This window comes from Priapulus caudatus, unplaced genomic scaffold, assembly GCF_000485595.1.
Source record: "Priapulus caudatus unplaced genomic scaffold, Priapulus_caudatus-5.0.1 Scaffold152, whole genome shotgun sequence".
NCBI lineage: Eukaryota > Metazoa > Priapulida > Priapulimorpha > Priapulimorphida > Priapulidae > Priapulus > Priapulus caudatus.
Window position 1 is genome coordinate 223578 of NW_014577213.1, and position 13318 is coordinate 236895.

The 13318-nt window shown below is 43.5% G+C and overlaps 1 protein-coding gene across 2 annotated transcripts in view; it reads left to right on the forward strand.

Annotated features, from left to right (window-relative positions):
• The window catches only part of LOC106806292 (propionyl-CoA carboxylase alpha chain, mitochondrial-like), a 34801-nt gene extending 22813 nt beyond the window's left edge, over positions 1-11988 (forward strand). The window contains exons 10-20 of one of the 2 annotated variants that reach the window (XM_014808178.1): positions 213-356; positions 880-954; positions 1327-1395; positions 1564-1639; positions 1879-1989; positions 2495-2597; positions 4725-4833; positions 5326-5481; positions 6430-6570; positions 8885-8962; positions 9172-11988. In XM_014808178.1, the coding sequence (XP_014663664.1) occupies positions 213-356; positions 880-954; positions 1327-1395; positions 1564-1639; positions 1879-1989; positions 2495-2597; positions 4725-4833; positions 5326-5481; positions 6430-6570; positions 8885-8962; positions 9172-9240 (1131 nt within the window). In that variant the 3' untranslated portion in view covers positions 9241-11988. Of the gene's footprint in view, positions 1-212; positions 357-879; positions 955-1326; positions 1396-1563; positions 1640-1878; positions 1990-2494; positions 2598-2880; positions 2984-4724; positions 4834-5325; positions 5482-6429; positions 6571-8884; positions 8963-9171 lie in introns of both variants that reach the window. The other variant, XM_014808177.1, reaches the window with a different exon arrangement.
• The last annotated feature ends 1330 nt before the right edge of the window (positions 11989-13318 follow it).

A 13318-nucleotide genomic window follows, 5' to 3' on the forward strand; every position in this document is an offset into this window, starting at 1 on the left:
ATGTCATCTGATATCGTGACGATAACAACGATAGTGTGACTGACGACCGTTGCTTCTGTCGTGCGGGTGTCTGCCGCACTTCTCTCTGTGCGACTCTCACGCCGCCCCTCTCTCTGTGCGACTCTCACGCCGCCCCGCTCTGCGCAACTGTCACACCGCCCCTCTCTCTGCGCACATCTCACGCCGCTCCTCTCTCTGCTCGCATGTACCAGGTGGAGCATCCGATCACGGAGGCGATCACGGGCCTCGACCTCGTGCAGCAGATGATCCGCGTCGCCTACGGACACCCGCTCAACTTCACGCAGAGCGACATCGGCATCCGAGGCTGGGCCCTCGAGTCGCGCGTCTACGCAGAGGTGAGCCTCCCTACGCATGCTGCCCGCCGACGAAGGAGGAGGGGAGGGGGCGGAGACTTGTTAAACCACCCGCGCGCGGGGGGAGGGGCTTGTTAAACCACCCGCGCGCGGGGGGGAGGGGCTTGTTAAACCACCCGCGCGGGGGGAGGGGCTTGTTAAACCACCTGCGCGCGGGGGAGGGGCTTGTTAAACCACCCACTGGGGACGACACCCGTTGGACGGGAGGTTAGTCAATCACCTGTTGGGGACGACAATGGGGCTGCTAAGCTGGAGTGGATCACGTTTAGGCGTTGACGAAAACTAGCTTGCTGCGATGTAATTGCCGCGTACTCTGTGGGGAGGTGGAAAAGGGAGTTCACGTTTTTTGATCATGACGAGTCATGGTTTAAATACTCTCATGAATTGTCGACAGAGTTTCATACATTTCTATTTTGCACAGGTGGTTTCTATCGTGAAATACATACGTATATAATATCATAGGCATTTGTTTTTTGTTTGTTTGTTTATTCCGTTTTGTTTACAGGATGCATTTAAGAACTTTGGCCTGCCATCTGTTGGCCGTTTGATCAGCTACATAGAGCCACTTCATGTCCCTAATGTAAGCAGTGCTTTTTAACGTGACCTATAGGTTGTCAAAACACACAACCATGGTAGTATATTAACACAACTGTAGATAGTGCTGAATATCCTCGGATGGAAATGATTTATGAAATGACCGTACGTGTAATATAAACATATGTGCATATTAATTTACGTTTATGGCTCATAATTACTGCACATATATGGAAGACTGGCATGTTTTGGAAATTGAATAATTTTTTACAGCTGGTTTTACCATGTTCTCATACTATTTTTCAAACTCACACTCGGTAGCTTATTTGTGCCGTTATCTACTTCACGTTTACGTGGTACGAATGAGGGACATGTGAGGACAGGCAGTATGACTATGTTACTTTGCTTTGTACTTCAGGTTCGCTGTGACAGTGGTGTCAGGGAGGGCAGTGAAATCAGTATTTACTATGACTCCATGATCTGCAAGGTGGGTGCGCGGTCGGAGTGACTAAACTCACGACTATATGCTTGGTTTCTTGTCATGCGTATCGTACAGTTTGGTAAACACGTTAAGACTGTAAACTGTGAACTGTGGAATATCAGCTTCTAATTCGGTCGGCGAGACTAAAATGCAAACCAAATTGTCGTTCTGTAGCTGGTGACGTACGGAGAAACTCGCAATGAGGTGCTGAAGAATATGGTGGAGGCTCTCGACTCGTATGTTATCAAAGGTATACGTAATGTGTGACGTTTGAATTGGGTATGAATTAGGTGTGTGTGCGTGCGTGCGTGCGTGCGTGCGTGCGTGTGTGCGTGTGCGAGTACCATTATAACCCAGCAACAATAGGTGTGATTCGCAACCCCTGTGTAATATAGCCTACATTTCTGTTAAGTATAAGTCAGTAAAATTATAATTAGTAAGTCGACGATGCCGACTCACCTGATTTCTGTCTGCTCCCTTTGCGTTTAGGAGTGACTCATAATATCCCACTTTTGCGTGACATCATGACGGAAAGTAGGTTTATCAAGGGAGACATCACCACTAAGTATTTGGCTGAGATTTACCCAGACGGATTTAAAGGTGAGTGCTCTCTGTAAAGGGCTGTCGTCAATAACTACTGTGCTATTTAAATATACATAACGTATATATATATATATATATATATATATATATATATATATATCATGTGGATACATCATATATCATGAACAGACATAAGTTGTTTCATTTGCCCATGATGGTGAACGTTTTCTGTAGTTTGTTGACGAGCATTTTTTGTTAAGAGTACAGAACACGTATTCGTCTTTCATTCATCCGAGTCGGGGACAGTTAATCGCGTCACGCGCAGCTTTTATAAAGATTCACGTTCACGCGCGATGGCTACGGATGGCGCGTGCCGTACGCCGACTTGCCATTTTGATTTCCCCTGGAGATGCTTGCAGTGGATACGTTCGTACGGGAGTAATTTAACACGTGATTCTTTTCAGGCGACGATCGCCACGGCGACTCGACTCGGCGGCGTCCGCGGCGCGCCCCCTGTGCGCGCCCGCGCGTCCTCCATGATTTTATTGCCTGTATTTCGCAGGTTCGCAGCTGTCGGAGTGTGCCTCAAGACAGCTGAGCGCGCTAGCGGCAATAATCAAGTGTAAGGCGGATGCTCGTTCTAGAAATTTCAGCAACCAGAGCAGGTATTGACGGGATCTAGCGGCAGCAGGAACGCGCGCGCGGACCGGCGCACGCCCTAGCCGCCATCTCTGACCCCTCCCCCCGGCATCTCCAGACCTTCCTCCAGGTCCAGCCATCTTTGAGGTGACCCCAGTGCACAGCAAGTGTTTACTGTTGTCCAAACCCCCAGCAGGCTGTGTACCGAGCAGAACTAGCAGGAGGAGGTCCCCCCCCCCCAGCTTGTCCTGATTGAAGTGAGGTTGGCGTCAGCAGCGGGGTTTCACACTGCCATTGTGTTTATCGCAGGCAAGCAGATAACCACAGCCGAAGAGCGCAAGCTGTTCGCTGTGGCGTGCACGACCAGGGTTAAAGAGTATTTGCGATCGTTTACTTTTTACAACGCGGAAAGGTATCTCGTGTGTGTGTGGGTGTCTGTGTTTGCGGGCGAGTACGTGTTAGACACGTGTGTTGTAGGCTTGCGAGTGTGAAAAACGTGGCTCTGCAAGCACTCTCTAATCTTTGCTTCGTTTGCCACGGGATTGCACGGAGCCTGCCCATGTGCTCATATTACGTCTCTATCTCTCTCTCTCTCTCTCTCTCTCTCTCTCTCTCTCTCTCTCTCTCTGCACATTGTAACCCGCACGTCATCTCTCATCGAGACGTCCGTGATTGTGACGGTGCAGTGAGTAGCGAATTGCTTGCGCGAGTGCGCGGGCAAAAAACGTGAAGAGTCGGTCGCGGTACGATCGGAAGTAGATAATAGGGAAGCTAGTTCCCTATTATCTACTTCTCGTACGATTAATACTGCACACGCGTTGACGATTACGCACGCTGCCCTCTATCTGCAAGCAGCTCAATTCTTCTCTAGGTTTTCTGCTGCGGATGTCTAATCTTACTTACATCATCGAGATAGCATTGTTGGTCGCGCTTTTCATTTCGCAAAGTAGTGCGACGTTATTAGCGGTGGCCTCGTCCTGCGATCGCGATATGAAGCTGTGGGATACGAAGCAATAACATGAGAAAGCAATGGCAATGTTCATGCTTAGGGATATAGGGCCAGTTTCATAAAATAAAACTACGTTAGGAGTTGGAACAGTGAGGTCATGGGTCGAGGGTCTATCAGTGGATGAAAAGGCGTATTTCTAGCTTTTTTTTAAATATGGTCCCATTCTGTTGGGTCGTGGTGATAATCCAACTTATATATCAGGCTCTATTGTAAAAAATAAGTATGCAATGTCTTGTAAGAAAGTAATTTTATATGATAGTATTGAACCTTTATGTGACGAAAAACTGCTGCACAGTGAGATTCAGCATATAAACGTGGGTGATGATGCCACGATGGGATGATGAGATGCAATATCTAAATGGCTTTATTATGAGCTTGACAAATGAAGACCTTCCCTTCTGAATTCTCTGAATTCTCTCATTGTCTTTGTGTTCTGATAGTTAGTTCATATGTCCTCATTAAATCTGGAAGCTGTGAGTAGCGATCAGCCAGGCGGAATTAATATGCATGGTTAATATAATACTGGCGCAACTTAATTGTGTGACCATGCTAAATGCTTATCACTGTTTTATCGCTTGTCAGAGCTTTCAGAGCAAATTTTCTGTATGACCATAAGTGACTAACAGTGAACTGTCTGGTCTCTTGCACGTGTGTGTACAAAACAGGAAAATGCTGGTTCTAAAACGTTGGGGGTTACAGAATTGTAAACTCTGTAACAGGCATATTTCTTACGTGTTACTAACAGTTATAGATTATAGGGTTAGAGTTAGGGTTGAAGAAATAGGATTAGGCTTAGAAATTAGGATCATGTTTCGAATTCTGTTGTATTGGTATGGTTATTCCTGTTAGGAAGTTGTTACATAGTTTATACCCAATGTTGACTGTTAGCAATATTTGTTGGGCATTTATTTGAGCTTACCTGAATTATTATAAAGCATTTATTATTTGTTTATTTAAAGTAGGCAATTCGATATTTGGAATATACATAGCGGGGTCATTATTTACAAGTTGTTACTCAAATCAAAGGTCATTTGATCTCATCATATTTCATGTAAATTCTCTGACTACATGCTTAGAAAGTCTTGTAATTATGTGTAAACGGTCTAGCTTCCTGGCAAATTCAAATGGAAACATACCTTTGCAGAATTCCCATGGAGCCAATGACAACGGATAGCATATGCTTGAATGTGCAGAGAGGAGATAATCAAAATGACGTTGTCGTGCGCTGGAACAAGACGAAGGAAGAATTCTACGTGAGCCGTTGAAAATTTTGCACGTCTCTAACCCACCAGACAAATGCATAAAAGTTAAAAGACGTGTAGTCGATACTTGTGAGAACACGACGCACCACACCGTAACATTAACCCTGACGACTTTCATCGCGTGTGCGGCGCATATTGAATTACGAGCGAGTTTACACGTCACTTCAAACCACACAACACACGGTCAACCATATCACGGTAACATTAACACCATATCACGGTCAAGGTCAAAACACGGGTCACTTCAATTTTGTCCGTAGCGCGCCGCGCGTTGCCATACGCTCGACTGTGACTCGCGTGACTTTTAGGCAGGGTAAAAAATACACGGGAGCGATGAGCGATTCGCTCTTCAAACCCCTCCGTGAAAATCGCTCCCGTGAGGCTCAAAATAGCTCCAATAAAATTTTTGCCGAGAGCAATTTTTCCCACAGACTTGAAAAAGAGCTCCCGTGGAAAAAAAAGTTATTTTTTCCCTGCTTTCAGGTGATGTTCAACGACGGCGCGAAGGTGACGGTGACGAACAACTTCAGCCTCGCCGATACCGTCATCACGCCGGACGTCGACGGTGAACCGGTGACGTTCCAGCTGCTAAACAAGGACATGGGTGGAAACATAACGCTGCAGTACCAGGGCACGCAGGTAACGACACCACGACAAGTGCCGCTGATAAAGTTAAAAATAAGATAAGATGATTTCATCGGATCTCTATACTTCACACGCTAATAAAGATTATCTGAGTTAGATCCAAATTCTTTCAAAGGTCATTCACCGCGCGCCGGGTAACGAATCGGTCGGCTTCATAGCCAGCGGCACTTGATTGAATAATTTCATCGGATCTCTATAGTTCACATGCTAATAAAGATGATCTCAGTTAGATCCAAATTAAGTTAAAAATAACTTACACTGATGATATTTTTGTCCATCTCTCGGATAGACTTTCTCAGGTCTGATGTTTAGAGACTAAGAGACTAAAACATCAGACCTGAGGAAGTCTATCCGAGAGATGGACAAAAATATCGTCAGTGCAAGTTATTTTTAACTTAATTTGGATCTAACTGAGATAATCTTTATTAGCATGTGAACTATAGAGATCCGATGAAATTATTCAATCAAGTGCCGCTGGCTATGAAGCCGACCGATTCGTTACCCGGCGCGCGGTGAATGACCTGCGATCCTGCGGGAAGTATGATTCGAACCGTATGGGAAAGTGTACAGGCGGAGTGACTTACTGCTGGGTCCAAACCCAGTTCACTCGTAGATTGCAGTCACACCTAGTCTGGTAGATTATCGTCGTGTAATGTTCAGAGGTTTAGTCATAATGGATCTAGTCCGCTGGTATTCTGGCAGTTAGAACGTTTGTATTTCTAAATTTTATATTTTTTTTCTAAATTTACAATATGCACCTTAATCAACTACGTCATGTAGAACAAGGAATTCTATGCATGCATGCAGAGGTTACATGTACAGAAATGCGAAAGAAAATCTGCGTGGCGACAATGTAGTAAAGGAAAGTGATTCAACAAAAATTTGTGCGCGACGAAACATTTTGACTGCAAAAAACCGTCGTCGTGTCGATGTTTCCGACAGTTTGTGGTCAAGGTTCTCGATGACAAGACTGCCGACTACCTGCGCTACATGAAGGAGACACCGACGGTTGACACGACGCGTGTCATCAACGCGCCCATGCCCGGCCTCATCAAAAGCATCTCGGCGAAGGTCGGCGACACTGTGAGTGTTGAGGGAAATCTCACACCGAGGTTGTGCAGGGGCGCGAGCGCGTATTTAGAGTGGTCTCGCGGCTGCGATCTGCGTCGCTGATTTTGGCTTGTTGTTGTTTTGACTCAGTTGATTTTTAGCTCACCTTGACATTGTCAAGATGAGCTATTGCCATGGGTCGTCGTTTGTCCGTCCGTCCTTCGTCAACATTTGGCTACGGTCAACGATAACTCAGGAACCGTTTGACCCACATGTTTGAAATTGGGTATAGTTGTTACTGCTATGCTCCCATATTGAACGTCCTATTTTGGAGCATGCCAGTCGACGTACTTTCGAGCCACGGCAATTTTTTGGCAAAAATGGAAATTGCCATTAGTCAGTTCAGGTTCAATGGATTTTGCTCATTTTTGGTATGTGAATGAATAAGGGCTGGCCACAAAACGTATTACAGGGGTTTTGATATTTAAAAAAAAAAATTATGCAAATTAGGTAGGTTTTGGCAATTATATAGCATGTTATATAGACACACAGATAACAGTCTGTGGTGTCACACTAGTCTGGTTCGTTTTACAAGATTTTATTGACAATATCTTTAATGCAAAATTGGTATTTCCTCTCCACCCTGCCGATAAAACGTCTATATTAGAGTAAAGTTTGACAAAACATGTCGGAACGCAGCATAACCTATTTATTTCAAACGCCATCGCTAAGAAACATTAAAGCGGGTATAGCGCCATCTACCGTCACAAATTGTGATTCATTTTGGGTTATAAATTATTATTGCGATATACAGATGGCAACCGTGTGCTACCGCCTAGAAAAACTCATACGAAGTAAACGCTTCCATGCAACCAATTAACCTTTGACAAAAGTTGTGTTATGGGCAGGGAAACACCATTGTCACGTGGTGTATAGCAGCTACGTGGAATAAGCGTATCCTCATTTGAAAATCCAAAATGGCGGCCATACCGGTATCTCCGCAAATGTAAACATTGTTTTTCGAATTCCTCATGTTATAACCTTTCCAAAAATGTATAGATTTGCTAATCTACCATAATTCTGAACGAAACTTAATTTATTGACATAGTGAACCTGACTAACACACACACTTCTCTTATATTGTCTCCATAAAAAAATCTTGTTTAGCGCTAGTTTTTCTGATAAAGATTCACTTATATATATGTAAATTCGTTATAAAAACCTAGAAATGGGCAAAGAGGGGTCCGCAGGCGTCCGGGGGACCGGATCTGATAAATTTATGCATTCTAGACATCAAAATTACTGCTCAGATGCTCTCAGAATGCACCAATTTAAAAAAACAAACCCCAAACCCCCCCTAAATGGCCTTCGGCAGCTTTTTAAAACACCAGAACAAGTAAGCAGGAAAAAGTGCCCTTTATTTCTTCCTGGACACCCTCTTTTCAAAAATCCTGGATCCGCCCCTGAGACATGATACAAGATTGCGTGGCACAGCTTTGCTTTGCTTTGCTTTGCTGTTTGTTACAACTCTACACATTAAAAATCTAGCTGAATTTAATTGAAATCAAAACGCTACCCTCTTGAAGAACGAGACTGCTCTTATATAATCCTACCTTACATCGGCGAATTACTCATATGTTATCATATATTAAATTAGACCATGACTGAAAAGCCGCCGTTGTCACGCTAGCTGCATCGGACGCCCGTAAGCTTTCTGGTGGATCAAGTTCTAACTCGACCCCTCACTGCTTCCACTCTCCCGCTCTATATCTTACTGCTGCTGAGAAGCCAGCGAGAGGCGATATCTATTGGCTTACTAACATCCGGGCTTGTAATCTCAGGGAAATATTAATCTCGCACGTTTGGTTATCATTGCAAGTTCGTTCTTCAGGAGAAGCTGATTCCTCATGAGGAGCTTGAGGTAATTAGCGATGAGCATCCTCATCCACCAGCAATCGTACAAGCTCTCGCTGGCGGCTGGCTTCTATTCAGCAGAAGTAAGATATAGAGCGGCAGAGTTTAAGCAGTGAGGGGGCGAGTTAGAACTTGATCCACCAGCGCTCCAGGGCATGTAGGAGGAGAGGTGCACTTGTTCCCATTCACTCATTTGTGCCATTTTTGTGGTGAGCTACAGTGTCATTCACACTTTCATTTTGTACGTCGTGCTCCTCACTCGTATTTTTTACAATTAGTAAATTACTTGCTCGTATTAGCTGCACGAATGCGTACGTGGGGGAGGGGGGCGGGCGTTCAATTCATCAAATTGCATAGTACTGATGTTGAGGTTGTGAGACGTGGAGAACAGAGAGTACTTACTTGTTGTGAAGAATTACTTATTATTTTTTAGGTTGTGGAAGGCCAGGAGATCTGCGTTATAGAAGCGATGAAGATGCAGAACAGTCTGTCGTTCGGCGTGACAGGAAAGGTACCGAGCAACTTGCTTTTGTAGCACTAAAGTGGGGGAAAACACGTTGTAATGAATGAAACTATGGATTGCGTTTATGTCGCGTACTCGTTTGTAAGAATGCTTCACTCGTCGACGTGACTACTTATGCCACGTAAAGCTACCGACTGATCCCGAGTGTGAAGTCGTCGTTAGGTGTCTGTTGTTAAAGGTGCAATTTTTTTTCGTAGATCAAGGCATTGAATTGCAAGGAAGGCGAAATGGTGGAAGAGGATGCCGTCTTGGCCGAGCTGGAATAGTGAACTGCCGCTGATGTTCCTACTAGTGCTACCGGAAACAAATCAGTGCACTTATCATGTACTTGTCTGTAGTTAACAGAACTCTCGTAATCTTTGTACACGGGCGTACGTTCTTACATGGGCAAACGTGAAAGGTGGTAGCGTGACGTAGTCAAAATAGCTGCGGTCTGTGTCAGTTTCCCATGCAGTGTGTGAAAGTGTTTGTGGGGTTTTTGTAACTGGTGTTATTAGGATTTTCACTCTGCAAATGACTATGTCATTTTGTCAAGAATTGTTCGACTAGAAGTGAATCGCTACTGAATCGCATAACGAGCTAGACAAACTATGCAATGAATTTTGTCCAGCAGGATATTCAACCAGGAACATATTGTTCTGACTGTTGTTGTTTAATGTTTATATGAAAATGGTAGCATCTATGCGAATCAATACTGAATTGCATGCAGAATTATACTTGTAAATAAACGAAAATTTAAGAGTCAAATTAAACCCAGGTTCTGTACAATGCCTCAAAACCATGGCCATATAACCAGCATTACGCTGCCACACGTTGTCTGTCATCGTGCAGGCACATAACCAGGAGTAGATAATCTCGAAGAGAAAAATATTTTTCTTATTATTTGCTCCCGATATAACAGACGATATTTCTTATCGTGTAAGCGGTTATCAGGTCAGTTCCTTAGAGTATAGTTTTTATACATTTAGTAAACCGTTCTAATAAATCTTTCAAAACAAGAAACCTCATGGCACATTCAGGTATCTTACGTCGTCTCTGAATGTAGTGTACTGAATGTAATCGTACTGTTGCTGTAATGTAATTAGCTTGCATATAAATATAGGAGGCTATAGTGAATATAGTACGTGATAATATATTGTCATAAAAACAGCAGCCATCAGTCGGAGTAGATGGCACTGAACGCTCGCGTGGCGCGCATCAACGTGCTTCAGTGAGTTTAATCTAAAGTCATAATTAATAATCCATGTTTAGCCCGATAGCAAGCGCAGAAATCTATTCCTGGTTTTTGATCACGTAGTGCTAACAGATTAATCTAGAGATCGTGTGTGTCTATGCAGGCGTGTACGTGTCTAGCGACCACGAGTGAGAATTGGGAAATCAAACGTGAAGTTTGTATTAAATCATTTTTATATCGATGTGTTGTTCACAGCAGAATAGAGAGACGAGAGCTGAAGTTAGATGCAAGTGATAAGAGCTAGTTTGCAGAAGATAGCAGTTCGTTCTAGTATAGTAGTTAGTTATAATGGCGTAGGAGCATGTATGTAATGTGTGAGCACGTGTGGTTGTATGTACCTGTGGGTCTGTGTGCGCGAATTAATGATCAGTTTGTCAGGTTGGATGATACGGTTATATTTTACATACCCTGTCCAAATCGGCCCCACCCCTCTTTTCTTCGCCTGCTAGAGTAAGTGGTGCAGTAATGTGCGATAGCTATAATATAATATCAAGAGTACATAATAACACCTGTATGTTATTATGTATGTGCACACAGGTGTTATTATGTACTCTTGATAATATAAATGCACTTTACATTGTAGACTATTGTGATGTGTATGACTAATGACCAGATTCTGCTGCTGCTGCTGCTGCTGCTGATTGTGATGATGATGATGATGTTGATGATGATGATGATGGTGGTGATGATGGTGATGCTCCTTAGCTCAAAATGTTGACAGATTTGTGCAGCGCTGTGTAAAATGGATACGAATAAGTCGATGCCAATAATAGCCGATAAATTATTAGGAGAAATGTGCGTTGAGTTCTGTTATGTTACATGTTCAGTGGCAGCGTATGGTGCGAATTGCTTAACTTGGTACCAGTTCTTTCAAATTGAGGCCGTGGCTACGCGTCCGGTTACCGGACGCCCAGCTCCCAGGCTACGCATCCGGTCAAATATTTCTTATGTGAACCCAACTACATTTTTTCAGTAAAAAAACAAGAAACAATAAGTTTTTACCATAATATTACTTACCTTTCGGTATTTTATCAAAAAATGTGTTTTTGTAACATTTGAAGCAATAGTAAATCCAGTAAAATCAACGATTTGAAAGGGGCGTGGCCTAATCGTGACGTGGATTTGGGAATCTGTGCTGAGCCTTGTAATTGATGACCGGACTCGTAGCCACTGCGTAAAATTAAACATCGGTCTCTCTGTGTGAAGTCCGATTGAACGCAGCATGTTCGTTGTGGCGTGTACATTTGAGATATAGTATTTATTAGGGTTTGTTGTTGGAGTGTAAAACCAAAAGGTCTAACTTGTGAGGTGTGAATTCTAATCAGTATACGAAACGGAATAGCTACGCATAATGACATATAATTATTTTTAAGAAATTAGTAGGCTACGCGAAAACTGTTGTTCTTTCATCCTCTTTTTGCGCTTTTCTTTTTAGCATATTTGTTACTAAATTCGTTTGCCCAGCTGTTTCTCTCGTGTAGTCGCAGTAATGTTTGTCGGGTTCACACTCGAGGTGTAATTAGTGAATGTAACACGTTGTTTACAACCCTACTCACGTCGATGAAGTTTGTCGTTAGGAGATGATGCGCGCAGCACGCGCCAGCGATGTGTTATCAAGAGTACATCTATTATTTAATCTTGGTGTTATGGAGCTATAGCAAGATGAACTAGTCATGGGTCGTAGAAATCGCAGTCGTGTTGTTTACAACTAACGGGGCTCAAATCAACGGTTGTCACGATCGCATCAAATAAACCACGATACTATATTTCTTGGCCAAATCCGTTGTTAGTCGTTATATGTGTGCGAGTGTGTGTCGTATATTGTTTCGTTCGGCGGTCACATATCGTGAATAGTGTTGCAATCGTACCCGGGCAAGTCTGTTAAAAAACACATCGCGTAATCTTGCATTTATCTGTCTGTGTTAATGGAACCGATTCGATTACTGCTACTGGTTCTGATGTTACAACCAGAGAGACAGCAGGGGCGGATCCAAAGGGGGGGTCGAGGGGGTCCGGACCCCCCCTTTTTACCACAAAAAAAAAGAAAAAAAACATACACACGCACGCGCGCGCGCGCACACACATAGTCAGGTTCACTATGTTTTTTTGTTCAGAATTATGGTAGATTAGCAAACCTATACATTTTTGGAAAGGTTGACCCTCTGAGGTCATTCTGAAGGTCGAGGAGGCCAAAAATCGGTGAAAAATGACCCTGCGGCAGGCATTTAAATGAACGCGTCCCTGCAGTAGCTATTAAGAAACGGCTTACACTTGACCTCAGGCCACTGAACCTGCTTTACCGTTATTAACGTACAGATTTGAGATAGGGGAAATAATATATATATATATTATTTATATTATATTATTCATATATAGAGAGAGAGAGAGAGAGAGAGGAGAGAGAGAGAGAGAGAGAGAAGAGAGAGGAGCGAGCAGAGAAGAAGAGAGAGAGAGAGAGATAGATAGATAGATAGATAGATAGATAGAGATAAAATAAAATATATATATATAGATAAATAGATAGATAGATAGATAGTAGATGATAGTATTTTTTTCTTTCAACAAGTGACCACAACTGAGCGCTATATTTCCCGGGCATGCGGTATTCCTCTGTTAATTAATTACTTAATTCCCCTCCCGATCTTGTTCGGTGATATAAACGTACCACTGACGAACCCTTCCATTATATAACTTGCGCCGGGTATCCCTGACGTCACCGTCACGTCATGCCGCACCAGAAGGCAACGAAAGGCGAGGGCGGCTGATCACCAACGTTGATTAAAGGCCAGACGCAGGCCCGCGCGTTCGCAGCCGACTTTCTCTCACCCCGATCATGTTTTTTTTAGTAAAACGTCCAGTGACTCACTGTCGTGCACGAGCGAGTTTTCAAAAAAAATGTAAGAAGAAGAAACACGCAAAACGATATATCTCTCCACGCTGTTAAGATTTCGTCATAACAACGGTAAGGCATAAATTAATTCTTCAGTCCCCTTCGCATGTATATATTATACTAACTCGCACTAGTGTGTGTGTGTTGTGTGTGTGTGTGTGTGTGTGTGTGGTGGTGTGTGTGTGTGTGTGTGTGTTGTGTGTGTGTGTAGAGAGAGCGA